This window comes from Rousettus aegyptiacus, unplaced genomic scaffold (assembly GCF_014176215.1).
Source record: "Rousettus aegyptiacus isolate mRouAeg1 unplaced genomic scaffold, mRouAeg1.p scaffold_m13_p_11, whole genome shotgun sequence".
NCBI lineage: Eukaryota > Metazoa > Chordata > Mammalia > Chiroptera > Pteropodidae > Rousettus > Rousettus aegyptiacus.
Window position 1 is genome coordinate 23350592 of NW_023416286.1, and position 25021 is coordinate 23375612.

Here is a 25021-nt window from a genome sequence, read left to right on the forward strand (position 1 = left end):
AATGTGAAGACTTAGAGAAACCTTAACCGATCTCCCTAAAACAGCTTTTATCACTTTATAATGTTTTATTTTCTTTATAGCACTTATATGAAAGTATTTGTTTATTGGTTTACATGTTCCTTTCTGTCTTGCCACACTTGAATGCACAGTTGATGAGATTTTAGCTTTTTTGTACATTTCCGTATCAAGAACAGTATGTGATTTGTGGTAGCCTCTCAAAAAGTAGTTGATGAATGAAGAAAGGAATGAGTAAAAGAGTATTGCTAGTGGAATTTCCAGTTGTAGGGATTTGTGGAGATGTATGGAAACAAGAACTGTGATGATTCAAATCCAGTCAATAATGAATGCTATTACGAAAATTAGAGGAGTGAGTGCCAAAGAAGGTCTCAGAGACTTGTTAAAAAGTTACCTTGTGAGCTAGAACAACTCTGGATGTAAAATTCTAAGTTATAAACCCAGTGGCATGGTAGGTTAGAATAAAACAACTAATTTAGAAAGCTACTTGTTGAGGTGGACAGAGTATGGTTTATTGAGTGTTATAAAAAAAACATACAGTAGTTTTTGCTTACTATGGAAGATTAAGATCTTTGGATACTATGACTCTTTGGGGGTTTAGGACATATCTTAGGAACTTCTAGGAGTTTGAATTTAAAATTATGGATGTTGTTTAGCTTCCAACCAAGAAAAATGTGAAAAGAGGAATGGCAACAAGTAGGTTAGATAATTTATGTTGCCTGTCTATAGTTTTCTCTTTACTTTTTATTTTTTAACTTTATTTTCCCTTCTAGACTATGCTTGTTAGGGCTTCCTTTCTATGTGTATTTTCAAGATTTTTTTAAAGCTTAAAGCTTGGTTTTCAGAGGTAGTGTAACTTTTTATTTCTTTCTCAAGTGAATAGTAATGAAAGTAAGTTTAGATTACTAAAATACATGCAAGAAATGAACTTGCGTAAAAGACTGGCTTCCATTTCCTTTATTTTCAGAGATAGCTATTACCGGTTAAGAAAGTAGGTCTGTGTGCTTCTCTTTTGCTGGGTTCAAGATTTCACAACAGTGTATTTCACAAGTGTATCTGTGGGAGGTCCCATTTAAACTTCTTACCAGTCATCTCGAAAGAGTAGGTCAGATGTTTTGAAAAATGCATGTACACTGAGATCTTCTTTGAAGGACACATCCAAGTTTTCTTTTGTCCAAGTTTTCTTTATGCTTTAGAAGTGAAAAGACAAAAGGGATTGAACGTTATGATAGAATTTATTAAATTAAAGCAGTTCATAGTGTATGAAAATCTGTCTCAGAAAAGTAATTGTTCCTTGTATTTTGGGGGAATTGGGAATTAGTTATTCAAGCCTCTTTTGTATTTTTGTTTTGGAAACTTCTAAGAGTTTAAACTCAAATATGTACTCTCTCGTGCTTGACATTTATTTTCATAGGTCATTTCCGTTATAATTTGGGCTGGTTCATTGGTATCATATTTTTATTTTTTTTCTTCTCTTAGTAGTTGAACATATTGAAAATATTTCAGATGCGATGAGTTCATATACTCCTTTTAAACAAACTGACAGACTTTGGATAAGAAAAAAATATTTTCAGAAGAAAGTCAAATTTTACTGTCGGTGCTATGCAATAAGTATCATACAAGTACTTTTAAAGTATATTATCAATTCTGTTTTAAGTGGTATTAAGCAAAAATGTGTATACTTTTATTATATTTTTTATATTTATACTAGCTTTTATTATATTTATAGTAACTGCTTTTAATTTTTTGGTTAAAGAAAGTATTTCTGTAAAGACTATGAATAACTCTTTACAACTAATATGTATTTTGGACTTTTAAAACATTTTCCCATTTTATAAATACTTTTCCTATTTTTTTCTGGCAGAGCCACATGCAGGTTTTAGAATAGCTTTTAACATGTTTGACACTGATGGCAATGAGATGGTGGATAAAAAGGAGTTTTTGGTGGTATGTATAATGTATGCTACATTTTATCCATAATTAAATATTGTTTATGTATATTCTTATGTTTTTGCATTATTTGGAATACTTTTGTAGAAGAAAGTGAAAATTTTTTGCTTTTACTTAATTCAATAAAGAAGTATATTATATAATATGCATAATTTTTACATTGTATAATGTAAATCATTCAGTGTAAAAGATGATTATAGTCATTTATACATTTTTCTGGAAGTTTAAAATGTGTCAAATATTTTCCATTCAATGGATAAGTCAGTCCTGAGGTGTGATATATCCTTAATTAATACTCAGTCCCCATCTTATCAGCCATTCAATCACATCTCAGCCACAGGAACTTCCCTTCTTTCTTATTTTAGGGTTTATGATTTTCATTCCTCCTTTTATCTTTCACACATTTCTACCTTGTATTCCAGTCTTGTTCCCATTTGTCTGTTCCCATCTGCCTTTGACCAAAGGCTGATCTAAAGTGGGAGTAATAAGGTTGTTCTTAGGCATTTGTCCTTCGATCTTTCTCACCTGACTAGTCCAGCATTGGAGCTGGTCTGGCAACATCATCAACTGCTCTTTCATCATATCATCCACACTCCATCTTCCAGAATTTTTCTATTTCTTTTTACCCATATATGCTACATCTACTTCTGTGGCAAAATGCCTATTCTGGCTTTTTCTCCAAAATAGAGATTAACATTAATTGATTCCTTACATTAACAAGGTCAGCCTTAGCGTTTATGTTTAACTTTATATTTATCTATACTCCCCTAGTAAAAAGAAAAGGGAAAGATGATATAAATAGCCATTATATTTTCTATTTTTCCATTGTAACAAGCCATTAAAAATCCCTCAGAAAAACCTCTTCACCAACTTAGTTTTTTTCTTCAGAAACTGGAACACAGAAGAGAAATTGAAATCATTCTTTTCCATGGTAGGAAAGATGAGAGAGAAAAAATCTTATCAAAAGCTAATTTGTATCCATTAAAAAGGAAGCAAGCAGAATAATTACTAGTATCTATCAAAAGGCTTAATTTAATGCAACTTAATTTAATTCCCGCATCACCCTTGCCTGGGCACAGTCCCCGAGCCAAGCCATTGGAGCTGGATCCATGAGGGATTCCTCATTCTAGTGATTTTCAGGATGTCAAGGAGGTGTGAGTTTTCAGTTTTTATTGCAATGAAAGAAATATCTTCCTAACATCGTTAAATGGGCAGATATAGTTTGTAGTATAGTTCTGTTATGATAGTATACATATTTTAGGACTTTCATAATGGGCCTAGTAATCTAAATGATTTTCAGTAAACTTCCTATGGCAGCACTGCCAAGTTCCACCCTACTGACTTAAAGATCGATTTTTGGAACTTGGTCCATTGGGAGTTGCTCGTATAGTTGTTTTTGGAATACTGTCTGTTTGTGGGGGTAGAAGGTAAAAACATTTATGTAGAACTTCTATTTCTTTCCATTCTATATTCTTATGATAGCTGCTTTTGCTTGTTGTTTGTAAACAGCAAAGAGCTCCTGAAAGCAAAAGGTAGACTTGGGCTAAGTTATTTGTAAAGGTCTAAAATCTATCATTTTGTGCCTATTTATAAAGCGATTATTAATAACCTTTGCTTAAAAAACTTTTCACTAAGAAAAAGTGTGGAAATAAATTTATGTGTTAATAAATTATTTATATTTTGTACTGTATTTTTAATTGTTATTGCATATTTTGGGAGGTAATACACTTTATATGGCTGTCAATTATTGCCATACAAAATTAAGAGTTTAGATAACTTCACATTACACAATGACCTCGCCAGAAAACTTTAAATAGAGGTAGGAGTAGGCTTCCATTTGTAAAATGGGACTTTAAAGAAGAAATAACACCATATATAGTAATAGTTAATATTTATTGGAAAGTTATTATGTGACAGGCAATGTGCTGAGTAACTGCTTATACTATTTACTCTGCACAACTTTCTTATAAGACCTATCGATTATATCTCAATAAAACTGGAGAAAGAATTTTCGTATAAGGTAAGGCATTATCTCCATGTTCCCGATGTGGAAAAAAAAGCCTTAAATAATTTTAATAACTATGTACAATGGCAGGTGGGTACTAGACTCTTTGGGGGAATCACTTCGTAAAGTATATAAATGTCTAACCACTAGGCTGTAAACCTGAAACTAATGTAAAATAATATTGAAGAATGTCAACAATAATTGAAAAATAAAAATAAATAAATAATTAGAGTAACTTGCTCAAGGGGTTATATGTGCAGAGCCCATGCTCCCACCACAATGCTCAGGTACCTGAAAAAAGACCTTAGAAGTTACCTAGTCCATCTTCATTTCATATGTAGGCAAATTGGAGCCCAGACAGGATTGAGTGACCTTTCCATTACCATAAAATTAGTGTATAACAGAAGATGGGCTCAAACATAGACACCTTGAGTTCTATCCAGTGTTCCTTATACCTCAAGAGGCTTCATCTCTTAATTTTTTATCTCTTCTCTTTCCTACCATGGAAAAGAATGATTTCATAGTTTCTCTTCTGTGTTCCAATCTCTGAAGAAAATACTAAGTTGTTGAAGAGGTTTTTATGAGGGATTTTTAATGGCTTGTTAAAAGGAAAAATAGAAAATAAAATGGCTATTTATATCATCTTTACCTTTTATGTTTACTAGGAGAGTACAGATACATATAAAGTTGAACGTAAATGCTAAAGTTAGACCTTGTTAATGTAAGTGTGTGCCACTGACTTCATGTCTTTGTGCCTTAGAGATAAAATAAAACTATAATTTTGTACAGTTAACCATAGGTTACTAATACCGAAAGATGTTTCTATTTTTCTCAGGAAAAAAAATTGGTATGAAAAAAATATATAATAGTTTAAATGTTATTCATTGATGAAGCTAACTATTTTCTTTGTTTTTAGAATTTACTGTTGTTTGATATTTGATTCTTGATGGGTTTCCTTTTCAGCTTCAAGAGATATTCAGGAAAAAAAACGAAAAGAGAGAAACTAAAGGAGATGAAGAAAAGCATGCAATGCTGGTAAGAATAATTTATAGTGGTTTCAGGTGGGTTTTCTAGATAAGAATTACTTTATTCATGTTGCAAAACAATTAAAGTTTGTAACTTTGGAGCTATTACCTTGAAAACTTTCTAAAGTTCTTATGTAGAAAAATTGCTTCAGTATTTATATACATTGACATCAATATTTAAATCAAATATTGATATTAAACATCTGTATCCATAATTACATTCATTAAATCATTTTTACTCATGTTGTTACCTGTGAGATTTGAAGGGTATATCATATATAATAGATTAATACAGATCATTATGCATGTAAAAATTTAAAGGTGAATTGCAAAGACTTTAATTATACATGTGAGTGAATTTAGTAATACTATAACAATATGAATGTTGAAATAAAAATGAGGAAATAGTATGTTTTGTTGCATTCTTAGAAAAATATAGATTCTTCTTAAAGGATGAGTGATATTTTCATCTTATTCACTCCATTTTCCTACTAGTTTTCCTTTTGCTTGTCCCAAGTATCTTAGCCTGACAATATCCTAGGTTCACATAATAAAAAATAACAAACTGGTACTGAGACCTTACTGTCATGTACTAAACTAGATGCTTTGCATGCATTTTCTTATTTAATCTACCCAACAGTTCTCTTATTATTTGTAATTATAGATAAGGGCACTGATAATGGGAAAGGTTAAGTAAATTATTAGCTATCCAATGGCAAAGCCAAGATTTTAACCCATGTCTGTCCAGCTCCAAAATTTGCACTTTTACCTACTGTTGCGTATTTCTTTATGTGATGCTTTAAATAGCAGAACAAGATGAATTTTGTTGGCATGTGAATGACAGTTGTTTCATTTGTAAATTAGTGGTTTGCATTGGTCTACCAGGAATTCAAATAATTAACTCCAGAGAGTTAAAACATTTTTTATTTTTCTAATTATTATAAGGATTAGTTTTTAAAAAAATACGGATTATCCATCGCAGATGGGTGCCATATTCAAGCCCAATAGATTTTTGAAGTATATATTTATATGAATAAAAGCAAAGAATTGAGATTATGAAATACATATTATTTCATAGGATATTTGACTAAATTATATCAGCATACCTTAAATTGTATGACTTTATACACCTATAGATCAAGGAAATATTCTGTAGCAAATATAGGGAAGGGGACTTGTTTTAAAGAACACATAAGAATAACTTATAAGTAATACATAACTTGTTTTATATAAAGGAATGCCTACTAAAATCATTGACCTCCACAGTTACCTCATAGGTATTTATCTCACATGGTTTAATTAGTGCTCCTGAAATCTCATTTATATAATTTATGTATCAGAACTATTCCTTAAAACAGTTCAGAATTAATCTTTAGTACACACTTGGCACTCTGCAACAATATAGCTTTCTACAAATATTTGTGACTATGTCGAACAAGAATGACACTTAGTGGTAACTTATTGTTAATAGTCGTCACATTTTAAATACTGCAAGTATGAACTCATGAAATTTTTGAGTTTTGAAGCAATTGAAATTTAGTTTGTAGTGAAAATGTAGATATTATATTAGAGAGACACTATAGCACAGCCAGATTTATCAGGGTTTGAATATCAGCTCTACCATTCATTACCTAGGTGACCTTGAGCAAGGTCATTAACCTCTCTATACCTCAGTCCCTTCATTTGTTTGTGGAGATAATAGGGATAATGACTACATGTGATTGTTATAGGGATTAAAATGAGCTAAAACATGTAGCCACTTATTAACAGTATGTGAAATTTGACAAACACTCAAAAAAAGCTAGCCAATTGTAAAACCTACAAATATAGCTACTTTGCACTGAATATATACCCAAATCAAAATTAAATCAAAAGTAAATTTAAAAACATTTACGTACCAAAATAAAACTGCTTCTGAAGGAAAGAGGTAATGAACATTTTTTGGGACACTTACTATGTGCTAAGCTCTCTGCTATGGCCATTATAAATATTACTCCCATTTAGTCCTCATTATATTTCTCCCAGGTAAGTATCATACCTGTTTTACAGATGAGGAAATTTTAGAGACATTCATTGACTTGCCTAAGGTCATGGCACTAACAAGAGCAGAACAAGATTCCACTGCTGGTCTCTCATACCATTTCCATTGCATGCTGCTACATCTCAATTTTTCCCTTCCCCATAGCATAGAGAATTGCTGAAGCATGTCTAAAAACCACATACTTTGGCGGAACATATTTTACTTAAAGCAATAGCTCTATCAGAAAGTTACAGTGAAAATGGTTAAAATAAGCAGAGATTTATTTAATGTTTAATTATATGAGATTTTTAAAACTTTGCTACTCATCTTTAACATTTATCCCACTTGTGTGTGTACTCTATATAGAATGTAGCATAATGATTTGCCCTTCCTAATTGATTATTTTGTCGTCTTTTTTTTTTTTTTTTTTTTTTCCTTTTGCTGTACTTGGGTTCATTCTGAAATGTGACACTTCATTTGGCCCTTTGTGCTCTATGTCAGCGTCTTCAACTTTATGGATACCATTCACCTACTAATAGTGTATGTACAATACTTTAAATGTTCTTTATGTAAATAGTCTCACCTGTTATACTTAATAATGTTATTTCATTACATAAAGCTACATCTGCTCTTGAAAATGTTTATGAATTTATTGAATATAATAAGGTACAACCAAGACAAATTTTTTCATTTCCTTTCTAGATTTATGAGAGGCCTAAAATTTACAGAGCAGTTGTATGCCTTTAACTTTAAATTAAAATAAGAAAAACATGAGTGAACAATAACCAAACACTCGGGTAGAACAATTGAAGTTTTATATTTTTAAGTAGTATTTAAAGAATTAAATACAAATCATGGAGCAGATTTTCAGGTTATGCTTCTGCAGAACACAGATATTTAAGAACTAGAGCTATCCATCTGGTATACATTCTTTTCTCTGTCTAATAAAGAAGTATATTAATGGATGATATTTTCTTAGTGTTCAGTATTTCTACCAATTTTTTTCTAAAACCTTGATGCCTGCCTACTGCCTGTAGTCTATACAAAAGTCTGGTATAAGGCGACACTTGATATGTTTAATATATCAATGTATCTCATGTTATTTCTTAGAGGATTATGATTTTCAGACTCTTCTTACCTGAAAAAGTTGGGACTTCCTGCAAATGATCTTCCAAATATACTCTTCTTATGCCAAGCTTTCTTCATTGCTTTCTCCGGGAAAGTTGGAGCTTGTTGATTAATCCAGCTACAGACAACTAATAGGCCACAGCCCCCATTTGAATGTAAACATGCACAGTTCTCCAAGCTTAGTAGGATCTCTCAAATTACACAGATTCCAACCGAGAGGAGCCCTTGGTTTCAGGGTGTCTGCCTCAGTATTATTCTGATGAAAGTGTTCCAGCTATAATATGCAACTCTAAAAGTAGCCATGCTGCCTCCTGTATAGGATAATCGAAATTATAAAACCAAACTATAAAACCTAATTCAGTTCTAGATTTGAACATACACTGGAGGCTGATTTAGCATTAAATAAACCTAAGATATCTTGCCAAGTCACAAGGTTGGACCTAGAATGGGTTGGAGAATAAGTCAAGTCCATGGGAAGCCACAGGACTAATTGTTTTGATCTCTTATGAGATACTTTAAATTTGATCTACAGTTTACTACTGTTTTCCATTAAATAATGTCTACTATTTTCTTAAAATTTAAAAAAGATTCCTATTAATCATTTCAAAAATTTGTAAGAATGTATATGATGAACATTTCATAGATAATGCCATATGCCTTGTAAAACTTCAATGTTAATACTACGGCTTTATTATTTATTTTCTAATCTGTCATTGCATGAGCTATTTTCCAACTATGGCAATTCATATTTTTCCTTTAAACTTATAAATAATTTTCAAACGAGGAAATTTCATCTAAAATTAGGAAAAATTCCACCTGAAAATGTATATGAAATGCCATTGATGTATATTTTTGCAAATATATTAGTATAATGTTATGCATTAACTGGCAATTATCTGCTAGTTTCTAGGTTTGTAGATCAACTGGAGTAAAAAGTATCTTATTTTGAGTAAAATCCATGGAGCTAAGTATAACCTAAGATTTTACCTTTAAGAAGTTCCTCAGTAAAGACAGAAGCCCTCTTGACTTTTACTGTAGAGAAAGAGATTCTATGGCCTCTGTAGTGGCTTGTTCCAAAATTTAGTCATTCCTACAATAGATTCTGCCTATATTCTGTCAGATTATTTCTTGCTACATTTCTTGCTTCAGTATTCATGAAGATAGTTACCTAATAACCTTTTCTGTTCCAAACCTTGAATTTTCTGTTTCTCATCTAGCCAACTCTTGATTATCTTACCACAGTAATGAAAAGAAATATAAAATGTTAAAAAAAATAAATAATACAGAAGTCAATTATATTTGATTTTGGCCTTATGTGACTTTGCAGAGTTTTTAAAAAATGATCTTAACCTATTTCCATTGTCAGAAATGTATCAATTTTTATATAGTTTTTGACATGTTGAGAGTTGTTTTATGAACTAAATGCTGACATTCATAAAAGGTATGTGTTTGAAAATTTATATGTTCTCCAGTTTGGGTACAGAGTTATATTTTTAAGATAGATAATATGTATCAAGATATATATATTAGATCAAACATGTTGATTGTGTTTTACAACTCTCATTACTAATGATTTGTCTGCTTGATCTGTCAATTAGTGTTAAATTAGTACAGTAATAGACTTATCAGTATCTACTTGTAATTCTGTTATTTTTGTATTTTATATGTTTTGAAGCATTGTTTTTACCTATATAAGAATGTGAACTACTTATATCTTTTTAGTTAATTGAATCTTCTATTATACATTATCTCTAGACCTCTAGGAATATTTTTTGCCTTAAAATCTATTGTTAGAATAAATATATCACTCTTGTTTTTATTAATATTTTGTGTTATTTTTCTATTTTCTATTTTTTCCTCTAGTTATGATGAAAGTTTCTCTGATTTTAAAAATATATTTTTAGTTCAGAAATTATGTAAGTTACTTCTTTGTTTTGTGGTTTTACCACCTACTTATGTATCATAAACAGTATAGTTTTACCCATTTTTGTACTTTATGTAAGTGGAATCATATTATATGAGTTTTTCTGTTTTGCTTCTTTGACTCAACATCGTGATTATCAATTTCATTTTTATTGTTGTACGTAGTCCTAGTTTATTCACTCTTATTGCTGCTAGTAGCAGTTCTCAAACATTTTGGTCTCTGAACCCCTTTATATTTTTAAAAATTATTGAGGAGTCAAAAGAGCCCTCGTTTGTATTGGTTATCTATATATTTACCATATTATAAATTAAAACTAAAAAATTTAAAAATACTAATCCATTTTTAAAATAATGAAATTCACATGTTAAACATTTTTTATGAAAAATAACTTTAAAAATAGTGAGGAGAGCGCTATTTTATATCCTTTGCAAATCTCTTTAATGCCCGGATGACAGCAGGTTTCTCATAGATGCTTCTGTGTCCAATCTGCTGCAGTATGTTACTTTGGCAAAAAATATTATCCGTTGTTTCCCTCGAAGTGACAGGCTCTCTTGGTTCGTTTTCAAAAAAATGTCTGCCAAATACCAAAGTCTGAACAACTATAGTTTCTCTATTAGTTGTTCTTTCATGAAAAAATAATTGATGGTGAAAAAAGGGACTACTTCATGTTGCAGCACAAACCGTCACGCAAATGCTTTTTCTAAAGACAACCATATTACTTCAGTAGGCAGGAGAAATGTCTTATGCATTCTTCCTGTTTCATCACATGAATATTAAAAAGATGTGTGCTCAAAGATCAATTTAAACAAAATTATAAGTTTATTCTTCAAGTACACTCTTAAGTGAAACTTTGTTTTTTTAGTGTGGGTGTATGAAACTGAAGAATGTAATGACTTCTGAAGAATGCAGTGGCCACTTGCTATCATTATGCTAAGGCTTCAGCAATTTTACCCACCGTTGCTTTTACAGGGTTAGTGCGACTGTCAACATAGTACCAAAGGCAAATTGTGTCTTTCAGATGCTTCTAAAGACATGTCTGTTTTATATTTTATCCAGCTTTTTCAGTTATTCTCAATGAGAAGATTGCTGCTATTTACTAGCCTGTCATTAAAAGAAGCCTGGTACATCTTTTCCAACATCCTTCTCTCCTTATATTTTAGGTGTGTCTTTTTAAAAAGCATATTTTGTGTATTTTATTGGTTCCTTTTTATTTGGGTTGATAATCTATGCTTTTTAATTGGAAAATTCAGTCAATTTACATTATTGTGATTACTAATTTATTTGGATTTATTTTAGCCATTCTGTATACTTTTCTTCTTACCTTCTTTTGAATTAATTGAAGCTTATTTTTCCTCTTTTTATTTTCCTCTTTACTAGTTTAGAAGACATTCATTATATTTCTATTTTCCATGTAGTCAGTCTTGAAATTTCAATAAATATACTTAAGAGAATAAAGTCTTAGATTAGGCCATATCTTTACTCTCTTCCTTAAAAATAGAGTATTACAATGCTTTAATATCTTTTATTCTCCTCCTGGCATGGGTACTTGAAATTTCATAACGTTTACCTTTGTCTTTTTTTTTTAATCCACAAGTTAGGCTTCTTAAATATATACCATCAGTGTTTATTTAGAATTATTTACATATTTGCTATTCTTTACTCACTAATCCCCTTGTTAATCTTACCCCTTCCTAGATTTCATAATCTTATTCTCACAAAGTATATCCTCAAGTGAGGGTTTTCAGGTAAATTATTTTAAAAAACTCTCTAAAAATATCTTCATTTTGCCCTATTTTTCTTCAGTTTTATTGAGTTGTAATTGACATATTGTATTAGTTTGAGATGTACAGCTTAACCTGATATTTGTATATATTGCAAAATGATTACTGCAGTAAGTTTAGTTAACTTACTATCACCTCACATAATTACAAAGTTTTCTTCCTGTGATGAGAACTTTTAAGATCTACTCTGTTTCAGTATACAATATGATATTGTTAACTGTAGTCACCATGCTGTACCTTATATTCCCAGGACTTTAACCATCTTCACCCATTTCCCCACTCCCAATCCCTGCCCCCCGCTCACACATGCACACACCTTCCTCTGGCAACCACCAATCTGTTATATTTCTATGAATTCAGTTTTTAAAGTTTTATTATTTTTAAAAATTGAGGTATGACCATATAGCATTACTTTCAGGTGTACATCATAATTATTCAATATATGCATATATGCCCTTATTTTGAAAGATAATTTTACTATATATATTATCATAGGTTGACATTTGCAGCAAATTATGATATTCTAGTCATCTGACTTCTGTTGTTGAACTTGGAAAGTCAACCCTACTTCTATTATTTTGTAGGTAATCTGTTTTCTTTGTGGCTACTTTTAAGATTTTCTTTGCCTTTGGTATTCTTTTCTAGTATACTCTTTATAGTTTTATTCTAGTATATCTCTTTTTTTACTATTATCTATCATGAAATTTTTTAAACTTCTCAAATAATATGAGGTTTGTTTTCTTTCTTTCTTTCTTGAATATTCACTGCCAATCTCTCTGAATATCGTCTCTTCTCATTTCCTCTATTATTACTTTCTGGAGCTTTCATAGATTTTCATGCTCTATTCTATGTCTCTAAACTTCTCTTTAATAATTAGCCATATTTTTTATCTTTTCGCATTGTAGTCTATATAATTTATTCATATTATCTTCCAATTCACTAATTTTTTCTCTAGCTATGTATAATATGATATTAAATTTTAGTGGTTCCATTTTTCATTTCTAGAAGCTTTATTTGATTCTTTCTCTAATCAGCCTAATAATTATTGGTAGTCAATTTTTCCTAAAAAATCCTTCCAAATACAGTTTCATATTCTTCAAACTTAATATCCAAAGTCTGCATGTCTGGCTTTGTTGTTTATTGTTTCTGCTAGTTCTCACTTATGGTAACTTATGTTCTTTTGTGCTTAGTAATTTATATTGTGAGCATATAGTTTGTTGGAATGCATCTGTGGGGATCTTTAAGGACCAGGTTAAGGGTGTGTTTTTCTCCAGAAGAGAGGGGTGTGTGTGTGCGTGTGCGTGTGTGTGTGTGTGTGTGTGTGTGTGTTTCTTTGATACACTGAGGGGAACTGAAGTCCCATGAAACTTTAAATTACAATTCTCAGATTATTGTATTTCAGACCTCAGTTGTCATAGTGGCATCAATTATTAAGATAGAGTTTTCTTTTTATCTTTTTTATTTTTCTTTATGTATGTGTTTTTAAATATTACTAATAGTAAAAATCAGTTTACCATTTGATTTTATGTGCTGCTGTTGTTTTTTTTCCCCCTAGTTTTCCTATTCTCTGAATATAACCTTTCTCAGATCCTAACTGTATCTAAGGTATTTGCCAGTCTGGATATGGACAACTTTAGGGAGCCATTATTCTACTTATCACAGTGACACATTCCCACCTCTAAATCAGTCTTCTTTTTCTCTGACTTCCTTATTTCCTCTTTGTTCTGTCTTTACTTTCCCTCTTATTTCTGTCCTTTCTTCTTTAATTATGTTGTTAATATTTTTCCAGTGTAATCAGTGTCTATGTACATGTGAGTGTGTGTGTGTGTGTGTGTGTGTGTGTGTGTGTGTGTGTGTATGAGAGAGAGAGAGAGAGAGAGAGAGAGAGAGGAAGGGAGGGAGGGAGGGGTGAAAAGTGTTTGGAAGTAGGGAAAAGGTATGGCTTTACAAAGCAAATAGTTTCTATTAACCCGCCTAACAGTAGTGTAATACACCTTATTTTCTAGTTTGATAGGTTTAGTAATTCCTTTGTTTATCATATACTAACCTTCTAAGTTACAATTTAAAAATATATCCACATTCAAAATATTGAGATAATATTTGTAGAACAGGTATTTAATCTAGCTACCATTTATTGAAGTTCTACTATACCTGTGTAAAAGAAAAGGAACCGTGTTAGTTCTACATTCAGCTCATTTTGCTTAGCTTGTAACTGCTTAGTTAAAGCTTATTTAGTTACCAAAAGTGGTGGTGAGTGACTCAGTTATAGTAAGAAATATATCTGAATTATATGAGTGATTTCTGCTAAATAATACTATATTGTTAACATTTTAAACTTATTAAAATATGAGCAGTAGGCAGTGTTTTATAGTTAATAATAATGATTTAAAACAGAACTTTGAAATAATTCTCAGATGCATTATAATTTTTTTAGTAGCATTAGGCTTTTAAAAATTAACACCTGCACACAAATAAAAGTTTTCTCATCATCAGTCACTTATTCCTAAGTATGTCATGCAGCATTTTCTTCTCACTTTAACCAAAAGAACACCAAGCCTGTGAACCTGTGAAATCTTGCCTGATAGATCTTGACAGAAATTGAATTTAATTATTTTTGTTTATAGAGACCCAAGTCTCTATAAACTTGTAAGTTTATAGACTCTCTTTATAAACTCTTAAGCCTGCACTTCTATGTTTTCCTATCTGGATAGCACTACAGTTCTTAATCTGGATCTCACCTTCTTCAGACTAGCCAGTACTAGTCTGAGGTAGAAGCTAGCATTCTGTCCTTGTAATAGATTGGAAAGTACCTTATCTATTCACAATGAACACACATATCACATCCCTCAGTAGCTCTGAGTTGTTTAACTTAAACTGCCATATTTCTTTTTGACAAGTTTTGGATTAATTTAAGTTTTCTTTCTTTAAAGCGTAGATTTAATTATTTTGATTCTTTGATGCACTAACAAAATATATGCTAGCCAACAATAATTCATTTTTAAATTAAGCATGTTTTTTATAGGTTGCTGCAAAATTACCAAAATCTTCTACAGATGAATTTACTTCACTTAAGGTGTGAATTAAATTTTTGTTTCACACTTTCATAGAAGTTACGCATGTTTCAGTAGAAGGACATGGGGGAGGGGGCGATTCTTTTTGACAAAGCCACATTGTACTTAGAAATAGTGGTTATATACCATTACACCTTTGAAAATACCCTAGGTTTACCAGCAATGTAATATAATACTGTTGTGTGCAGCAGAAAACAAAAAAGGTAAGCTAATGTGTTTTCTTTTCAAGGTTGGCTTGAAGAGATTTAAAGTGTATAAGTTATCATTCTTTGTGACTATTCTTTGGATTTCAGTTGTGCTTCTTAAAACTTCTACAGGTACTAAAAACAGATGCTGAAGAACTTGTCTCCAGAAGCTATTGGGATACACTGAGACGTAATACAAGCCAAGCACTCTTTTCAGACCTCGCAGAGGTATAATTAAACCTCAACCTGGTCATTGTACTATTTGCCATTTTGTTAATCTAGTACTCATTTCATTTTAGAGTCATAATGATGAAACTAAAAATATATTTTCTATTTTTCCTTTTATCCAGGAAAGCAATAATTTCTATATCTAAATGGCATATTTGAATGTCAGCTCTGCTGGCAGGGGCTGCAAGATCACCTGTAGTAGTCTATTTTAAATCAACTTGCTTATAGAAAACATGACTTTCCAATGCAATTAAAAGGAAATACTGTTATTTTTTACTTAAAGATCACTTTTATCAAATTCGAAAATAGTATTTTAGTATACAATCTCTTAACTTTACAATTTCAATGTTATATCAAGTGTAAAACTTTTAACTTGGTAAAAGATAGCCAGTGCTTTAGAATAATGGTAGATTTAAACAATTAAATTTCCTAATATTAATAGTGAGTAGTTTACCAAGGGCAAGGTGTGTAACAGTTGTGGTAGGTGCAGTCACTCAGGAAGGGAGGAAGTTTTACCTTGACATTGATTAGGATTGCTGGTGCATGGAAAATAAAAAAGCAGTTCGACCATTTGTTATTGTTTTTGAATTTTATGGAGACATGCACCTTATTGCTGCACTCAGATAGACAGACTGCTCCCGCCATCCCACTCTGATTACGCCTCTGTTAGGAGGGATTTGTCATTTTAGAAAATGGGCTATGTCTTGTAGATTAAACACTATTTTATGTTTCCTGTTAAGAATTTTAAGAACTTTATTAGAGATGGTTATCAGGCTTACCACAAATGACTTTCCGGTAAATACCGAGTTATATTTTCATTATCTTTTTCTCTGTAAAGTTGGCTTCTCATTTCTTTTTCTAAAGTTTGACTTTTCAAAATTATACCTAAGAATATCTAGAGAAGTAAACTGGAATCAGATGTAACGTCTATTACCTCTACGTACAATGTGACTCAATTGATTTGCCTAAACTAGGCAAACACTTGGAAATGTTAATTTTAACCTTGTGCTCAATTTTAAAATTCTTCTCCCTCCCCCCCAAATAAAGCATTTCTCCTATCTCTAATTTGGCTTTGATATATAAATATGATGTAATTATGATGAGTAATTAACCATTTAAAATTACCTTTTAAATTTGAACTATTTGTAGGCATAAAGTTATGGTAATAGATGTTCCATTTACAGATATTTATAAGTGCCTAATTCTGTACTAATTTATGCAGGCACACATTAGAAATGCTTAACTCTGTGGTTATTTAGGCACAAAGTAAGAGCAATGGGACACTAGCTCTGAGAGGCCCTACAAGCTGCAGTGGCCTAGCTTCAAATTAAGTCACATCACTGTTTTCTCTCCTCATACTAAACTTTCCACCTCTCAGCCTCCAACCTGTCTTTAATCTCATTTAACTCTGCTACAGATTCTCACAGTTAGACACAATCTGCTCATTAGATGTTGAATTTAATTAAATCTTGGGAGGTTTAATATCAGAAGACCAGTCAGCTCTCACATATACTCAAAGATTATATGATATGGTTATAAGATCTTTCGAATATGTTTAACACCCTTACCAGAGGTGTGCTGAGCTGGCTTTTAGGGCTTCCCAGAGGTAATTAATTGTGCACATCTCTTCCAAACTCATCATTCTGTGACATCCCATTGGTACCTTGAAATGGGCCATGATAGAAGTATTAATACCATAGAAATTAGCAAGCACTACAGATCAGGCTTTCCTACCCCCGGAGAGCCAGTTTACTAGCATGCCATTGGCTGTAGTCAGTCCACACTGTAATCATAAGCTGCTAAATTAATTAATGAATTGACTCAAATATTATGAAAATAAATCTCATGGAGAGGAAAAGGTAGAAAAGATAAAGAAGAAGACAAACATAAATATTTGAAAGTAAAATAATTATTTGGGAATTATCTGTGATACTAACCTCCTACATTAGAGAGGATAATTAAAAATTAACTGCAGTTAAGTTACAACTCATTCTAATTCCTTATAGGTTTCTACTGATGCCAGTGTAACATTGTTTAGAATATCAGTATTTCAGGATTTAGGCTGGTTCAAAAAGAAAGCTTAGAAGTCTATTTGTATGTATATTTCTTTGTTTCTTATGTATTTAAAATGTAAATATATTGAGATAAAGCATTTCTCTTTAAATATTGTAGATAAATTTGAGATTAGCCTCATATTTTTTTAATTAAATTTATTGAAGTGACATTGGTCAATAAAATTATATATATAGGTTTTAAATGTACAATTCTATAATATATCATCTGTATATTGCATTGTGTTTTCACCATGTGCAGGGCACATAGTCTCTCATATTCTTACTCCAAGGCTGTTTCTAACAATAAATTTTTTCAATTATACTAAAACTATGTTATAATGAAAATTTGAATATGCTATAGCTGACACCACTTTCTAACCAAAATAATAGATAATGATAGTAATAATAAGATATAAGCCTCCTATGCAACTGTTGAATATAGTTTATGAGTATCAGAATTATAAAAACTGTTTTGAGTTTTATAGATAAAGTTTTTTTTATTTGCTTTAAACTTTACTTGGCCTTAGTTTCAAAAGATTATTCAGAACCTTCGCTAACAAATCAAGAGTTTGAAGATTTCTTCTAGTCCTTGAATAGAGCTTGATAAAATTATCACACTGTAATCAATAAAAATGTGTTGAAAGACTATCCTTAAAATTCTTTGATAGTTTGACATCTTGTTATTTCATGCAAATTTACTATTTTATTTTTGATGAAACTATTTAAAATAAATTTTAATCAAAACAAAGTTAGATAATAGCCATTCATGTAAATGACCTGTGAGGTTCTTTTGTGCTTTTTCACGCTTTGTTATTAAAACACCTGAATTCATTTTATTTTAACAATGAGCACAAGAATCAAAAGGGATAAAGGCTCTTTTTTTGTCTCAACCCTGCTGTGATTTAAGTTATATAACACTGTTAGGGTACCCAGGACAGTGGTGTAGTTTTCAATGCCTCCCGACAGTGCTCTGTTTCACTGGAGGGGAAAAGTCTTCACCACTTTCATTTTCTAATTTTTTCCCCTCTCATGTCAAACTGTTACTTATGCCTCTGTGGGTCTGGATTATCTGGATAAGTGAACCTAAGTCTAATAAGATTTTGATGATGAAAGACTGTAAATGAAGATCTGCTCTGCTCAAGGCATGAGAAAAACTAGCTGAATGAGGTCATTATTTAAAACCTGTGTAAAACAAAGCCATCTTATTTCCGTGTATTATATCTTGAGGTAAAGGACATCACGGCACTAGAGAAAACATTTCATAATTGTGTTACCTGAGTTCACTAACTTTTGGTGTTCCTGTAACTTCTCATTTTAAGGCATTTTTTTCACATCTATTTAACATATATGTGTAGTTTCCGTAATAAAAATGAAGTAAAAGCGTGCCACATAAAAATACTGTTTTGCATTAAGCTTCAACATTATTATCTTTTCTATCTTGTCTGGTCCTTTTTCAGCTTTTGGAAATATATTGATTTAGCAAAAATAATAATATGTAACATTTATTGGGTGTTTACAATTTGCCAGTTATAGTGCTAAGTGATTTACAGATGTGCTACCTAATGCTCACACAACCCTTTAGAGTAGATACTGTTGTTATTACTGAGGACGATAATATCCTCAGAAAAATTAACTTCCCCAAGGTCACTTAACTGATAAGGAAAAAAAAGTCAGAATTCAAAGCCAGAAATCGGACTCTGGAGCTCATCATCTAATTTGCTCACCACACTACCACTTATTTGTGAAGTAAGCAACTTTTTCTAGAACGCCATCTCCCTTTTACCACCTTCTTTTACCTATTTTGTCTCTCTCCCATATTCCATTCCTCTAGCATCCAGATGGATGATATCCGAGTTCTTCATGCTGACTTGTCATTGGCTAGAGCCTCTACTCTTATGCTCCATCTGGGCATGCCTTCTCAAATGTTTTGTTCCCCTACTAGTATAAGCTGTTCAATCATGGATAATAAACAGATTAGACTTGATTGTTTACATTTACAAAAAAAAAAAAAGTCTTTAATTAAAATGAGAGATCTTACTCCCCAAAAGTCTTATTTTTTTTGAAGCATCTTATGACTACCAATAAGAACATTTGCATTACTTTGTTCGCATTCATATTCTAATTTTATCCTCAAAATTGTTGTTATAAATAAAGTTATCCCCATTTTACAGATAAGGTAGCTGAGGGACAAAAAAGTCAGTGAACCCAGGTCTTCTGATTTTAAATCCTGTCCTATTTCCATCACAGCAGTCTGCCTCCTCAACCTAAAGCTACTGGCGAAGGTAGTAGTGCCTTTTGAGCACTACTCAAAATTACACTGGTATACTGTAATATATGGAGCCCTGAAAGGCTGGCACGACTAATACTCCTCAACCTCCATAATAGGGCTTGTTCAAGGGTGTATTTAAAAGATAGTATGTGACACCTGGCTTCCTGCCTGTTATTTTCCCCCTAGCAATCAGATCTTCAAAGAAGTTGGTTATATTACAGGGAACTTCTTGGTTATCCCAGCTCCTGAGAATACTTGGAACTTGTCAGCAGACTAAACTGAGAAATAGTGGAGCTATTCTAAACCAGTTATAAGGAGGTTATATGTTAGAGTTTATTTAGAAAACTCCAAATTAAATTACTTAAATATAGATTAAATGACTACTAAGAATTTCAACAATTTTAGATAATTTAAAGTAGAAGGTACCCTACATGTTGGAGTTTTCCAGGGAGACGTGAGTAATTAGTGAAGCAGAGAAATGACTTTAGAAAAAGTGTCATGGATTAAAAGAGGGCATGTTGGAGGGAAAAAGACCAATCAGAAGATGTAGTCTGGGTAATCTCATACTAGTCGTTAGAAGAGAATAATATTTGGTTTAGGGAGAAATGAAATAAAGATCCTGTAAATGTTATGAAATACGAAATAGGTATCTTCGTGAAAGATTGGGAAGAAGCCTCTGAGGAATCAAAGGATTACCAAAATTTAGCGTGTAGAACAGGGATAAGACAACTGATTCTTTGCAGAGGAGTATATACTTTCTATTTCTTATGTTTTCTATGGAGTACTTACCATAAGCATTCTGGCCAAGAAGTAATACATTTCAAATATGTACCTTTGAGATGGACATTTACAGCTATTTTTGAAATAGAGAAAATGGTAGTGATTATTTAACCTCTTACATAAGTTACGATCATGTAAATTTTATTGTACCTGAGCATAAAAGATATGAGTTAATGGACAACTGAAGAAGGGAGGGTAGGGAAAACAAGGTAAGGGAGAAGGGAAAAGAAAAGAAAACCCTATAAAGCTACATAAAAGGAAAGGAGGAAGATTTTCCATAGGCCATTGAACTTTAAAGGGGCTATAAATGAGCTATTTTAAGAATACACTTGTTGGAACTTGGTTTATCAAGTTGAGTGGGTAAGGAAAACCCTCTGTAATTAATTTTTCATCCAAAACATAACGTAAGACTTTGAAAAAAATTATAGATAGAAATTCCAAAGTAATATTACTGTAGTTTTTTTCCTCAAAATATAGTGTCTTCTATTTAAAGTATCATAGTATGGACTACCATAGAAAAGTATTATAGTTAAAGGAAGTTATTTTATGAAGCTTGAGACATTTTTTGTCAGCCCCATATAGTCAATATATCTGAAGAATTTACCTGTTTTGAATATCCTAAAAGAATGGATTTTTCAGGGTGATTAGGAAAATCCATACTATAAATTACTTAAATGAAAATAAAGTATTTACATGATTACTGAAGGAGTTCAACTATAATTTAAAATATAAGTATTCTATAAGCATAATTTGAGGTTGAAAACTTTCTAAAATATAACCAGATCTTTGAAATGTTTTGAGGATATAGATTTTATTCATATATTTATTTTCTATGGCATTTATTAATACAGCCTTATGCTTTTCATTCTAATGTTAATATATTTATGTTTTTGATATTTATGTGTAGATAAAATTTTTTGAGGGATATTAGGTGTCCCTATTCTGTTTTATTGCAGCTAACCTTTAAATTGTGATTTTTTAAAGCGTGCTGATGACATTACAAGTTTAGTAACAGATACTACACTCCTTGTACATTTTTTTGGAAAAAAAGGAAAAGCTGAGCTCAACTTTGAAGATTTTTATAGGTGAGCTTACTTTTTTATTTGTATTGAAAAGTGTTAACATGCTAAAGTCATAAATGTCTTTAGAATTATCTAGTACAGTGATACTTCTATGCTTCTTTCATCTTAACTGAAGGTACTATGTACAGCAAATACTCTCTTTCATCAGTATCTGTGTACCAGTGGTTATATTAATAAGGATAATAGGAAGTTACTGAATGATTGAAAAATGGTTATCTGGATTGTTATTTTTGGTATATTCATGAAATATTACCCATTATTTAGTCTCAATAAGCCAGAGTAGTAGTAGTAATAATAATATAATAATAATAATAATAATAATAATAATAATAATAACAATAAGCATGTATGGAGTGTTTATTATAGTAAACAGTAGACACTGCACACTAATTCCTCTAAGTGTCTTAAATACTCTGCACGGTATTTTTGTTATCCCCATTTAAGAGATGAGGAAGCCAAAGCCATGAGAGGCTAAGAACCATCTGTTACCATCACTCTTCATCAATCTTATTTATTCTTTATTTTTGTCATAGATTCATGGATAACCTCCAAACAGAAGTTCTAGAAATAGAATTCCTTTCCTACTCTAATGGGATGAATACTATCAGTGAAGAAGATTTTGCTCATATTCTTCTACGATATACAAATGTGGAAAATACATCAGTATTTTTGGAAAATGTGCGTTACAATATACCTGAAGAAAAGGTATCTAATCCTCCATATTTATTTTGTTACATAGGTTATCTTGTAATTATATAGGTCTATAAAATAGAGAGTTCATTTTGGTAGTTGTTTTACTCCTCTTTAAATTAATAAATACTTTGGATATATTTTATTCTTTTTTCCTATGTGTCCTAAATGCTCTGGCTAAATTTTAAAAATTGATTAATTTAAAATCCTAGGTAGAAATCCATATTTTTCTTAGATATTTTAAAAACCATAAGGTTGTTAGCAATTATTTTATTCAAATTATAAATATAATTTTCCAAGAGAATTCTGCTGAGCTATATGCTTTGACTACGACATAAACATCTCCTCTTATGAAGCAGTTTTTATTGATATCATTTCAGTCACATTTAATTCATTTCTTTAATACCCTTAATAAAAAGGTCATTTGAAGATGACCGTTGAAGAGTGAGTGCTCTTATCAGCAAAGTGAGGTTTTTTTGAGTTTGGATGGCATGAATGGTTAAGAACCTGGGACAACTGATTGTCTATTTGTTTAGTCGCGCATGTTTTGTCAGCAATTCTTAGCAGTTGTGCATTATCTAGTGGTATTTGAATGCATCATTGCAACCAAATAGAACTGGTGTTACAGGTACCCCTTCAAGCGTGGGATGTTTTGGATATATTGCCTTCTATTTGTGTTTGTACAAGGATCAAGTTAATCTGTCCAAGAAAAACTTGCAAATAGTTCAACTTTGTTTAAAATGGATACATTGACAGTGCTAACAATTCTCCATGTCCTCTAAGGAATGAGAAAAAAGGACTTAATGCATTTGGCCATTAGTTTACATAAATCTCTTAATTAGGGAACTTTTTTCTGCTTTACATGTTAAACTGAATTTTTCCAATTCACAGATACGTCCATAAAAATAAATATTGGAAATTGTACTATGTCAAACTACGAGGGTATTTTTTTAGGGCCTTAAAGAATCTTTTTTTATTCTTGCATCACATGGGCACTGATAGAAATCTGTAATGTTTAAGTTTAATTCCAGGATGAAGAGTGCTTGGGACCTCCTTGTACTGTTTTTGAAACTTTTCCATATCTAAAATTATTTCAAAATAAAAAAAAATTTTCTTTTAAGTTGAATTCAGCTTCTCTGAAAACTTCCAATTTGATAGAAGTATCATGAACACTACAAATCATTACAGTAAAAAGAGAAATTTGGCAACTGAACCAGCATTGCTTCTCATTGAAATATATATATATATTTTTTGGCAATATCTCATCAATCCTTAGAACACCTTCCAGATATTGACATATTTCTTTTAGAAAAAGGGAAGCTGAGGCTCTCAGGTACTTAGATGCTTGCCCAAGGATTCAAACCCAAGACCCTAAGCCACATCCTATTTATGTCTTTCCCTTCCTTTCACCCCTCGTCCCCTTCTTTCCAAAAGAATAGCAACTACTACTGTTTGAATAGCAGTTTATATTTCTAAAATACTTTAATTTCCATTTATTTATCTAGCAGATATTAAACATCTACTGTTTACTAGGCCTTATTCTACCCACTGTGGATCAAGTAATAAGCAATATCCTTCTTTCTTGGAAATAATTAGTGGAGAGATACAGTAAACAAGTAAAAAATAAATAAATGACATATTTTCAGATAATGGTAAATATTATGAAGAGAACTTTTGCTCAGGGAGAGTGAGAAAGATGTACTGTATTGTTAAGGAAAGCTTTTCTGAAGAGGTAGCTTTTGAGGAAAGACCTAGTAATGACCTGTGCAAAAATCTGAACGAAGAATATTCTAGACAGAGGAAACAGCAAATACCAAAGTTTGCCAACTGTGCATTAGAGCATAGGCGTGATGTTCATTCACTCAGCAAGTATTTATTCAGCAAGTATTTGCTGTCTACTGTTACACTCAAATGTGATCTGACTCATGTGCTAAATGTGATTGGATTCATGTTTCAAAAGATCATCTTGGCTGGTACAGAATAGACTTTAGTTGGACTAGCTTTGAAAGAAAAAGACAAATTAGGGTTTGTTATAACAGTGCAGGAAAAAGATGCATGGCTTGGACTAGGGTCAGAGTAGAGAAAAGTTTTCAGATATTGGATCATTTAAAAAGTAGAGCTGATAGAACTTGTTGCTGGATTAGACTTCAGTGTGAAGGAAAAAGAGGAATCAAGAATTTTTAAGTTTTGGCCTAAACCACAAGAGGTGAAAGAGTGATGCCATTTACTGAACTCTGAAGGAAAGAATCAATAGTTTTATTTTGGACAAATAAGTTTGAGATTCCTATGAGATATCTAAGCGAAGAAATTATGCAAGCTGTTGGATATTTGACTCTAGTGCAATCCAGCTTAAACTTCTCCCCTGAATTTCAGACTTTAACATTATATTGCCTACTCAGCATCTCCACTTGGGTATCCATTAGACATCTTAGGCTTAATAGTTACAAAATTAAACTGATCATCCGAAGAAATTTTGCTCCACATACCATCTTCCCAGTTTCAGTTAGTGGAAACTCCATCTTCCTAGTTGTTCTAGCCAAAATTTTCAGACTCTTTCCTTTCACAGTCTACTTACAGTTCATCTACAAATGCTCTTGACACTGCTTCTATCAGAATTTGACCACTTCTTACCATCTCCATTGCTGCCACCCAAGTCACCATTCTCTCTTGCCTGGATTATTGTAGTTTCCTCCTTAATCATCTCTCTGCTTTCAGTTTTGCATCTCTACAGTCTGCTCTCTGTTTAGCATTTAAGGAAATGCTTTATATCATGATTGAGATTTTACAGTACCTCTTTATTTTTCTCAAAGTAAA

General features: G+C 31.6%; 1 protein-coding gene across 6 annotated transcripts in view; it reads left to right on the forward strand.

The window, feature by feature from the left end:
- The window catches only part of MICU3 (mitochondrial calcium uptake family member 3), a 76224-nt gene that overhangs the window by 36531 nt on the left and 14672 nt on the right, over positions 1-25021 (forward strand). For 4 of the 6 annotated variants that reach the window (XR_004953332.1, XR_001595027.2, XM_016129816.2 and 1 more), the window contains exons 6-11: positions 1880-1962; positions 4934-5005; positions 7517-7555; positions 15237-15332; positions 21420-21520; positions 22051-22222. Coding sequence is in view for 4 of the 6 variants with exons in the window: in XM_016129816.2 (XP_015985302.1) it covers positions 1880-1962; positions 4934-5005; positions 7517-7555; positions 15237-15332; positions 21420-21520; positions 22051-22222 (563 nt within the window). In the remaining 2 variants the exon portion in view is untranslated. The remainder of the gene's footprint in view (positions 1-1879; positions 1963-4933; positions 5006-7516; positions 7556-15236; positions 15333-21419; positions 21521-22050; positions 22223-25021) is intronic. The other 2 variants (XM_036228609.1, XM_016129826.2) reach the window with 1 other exon arrangement.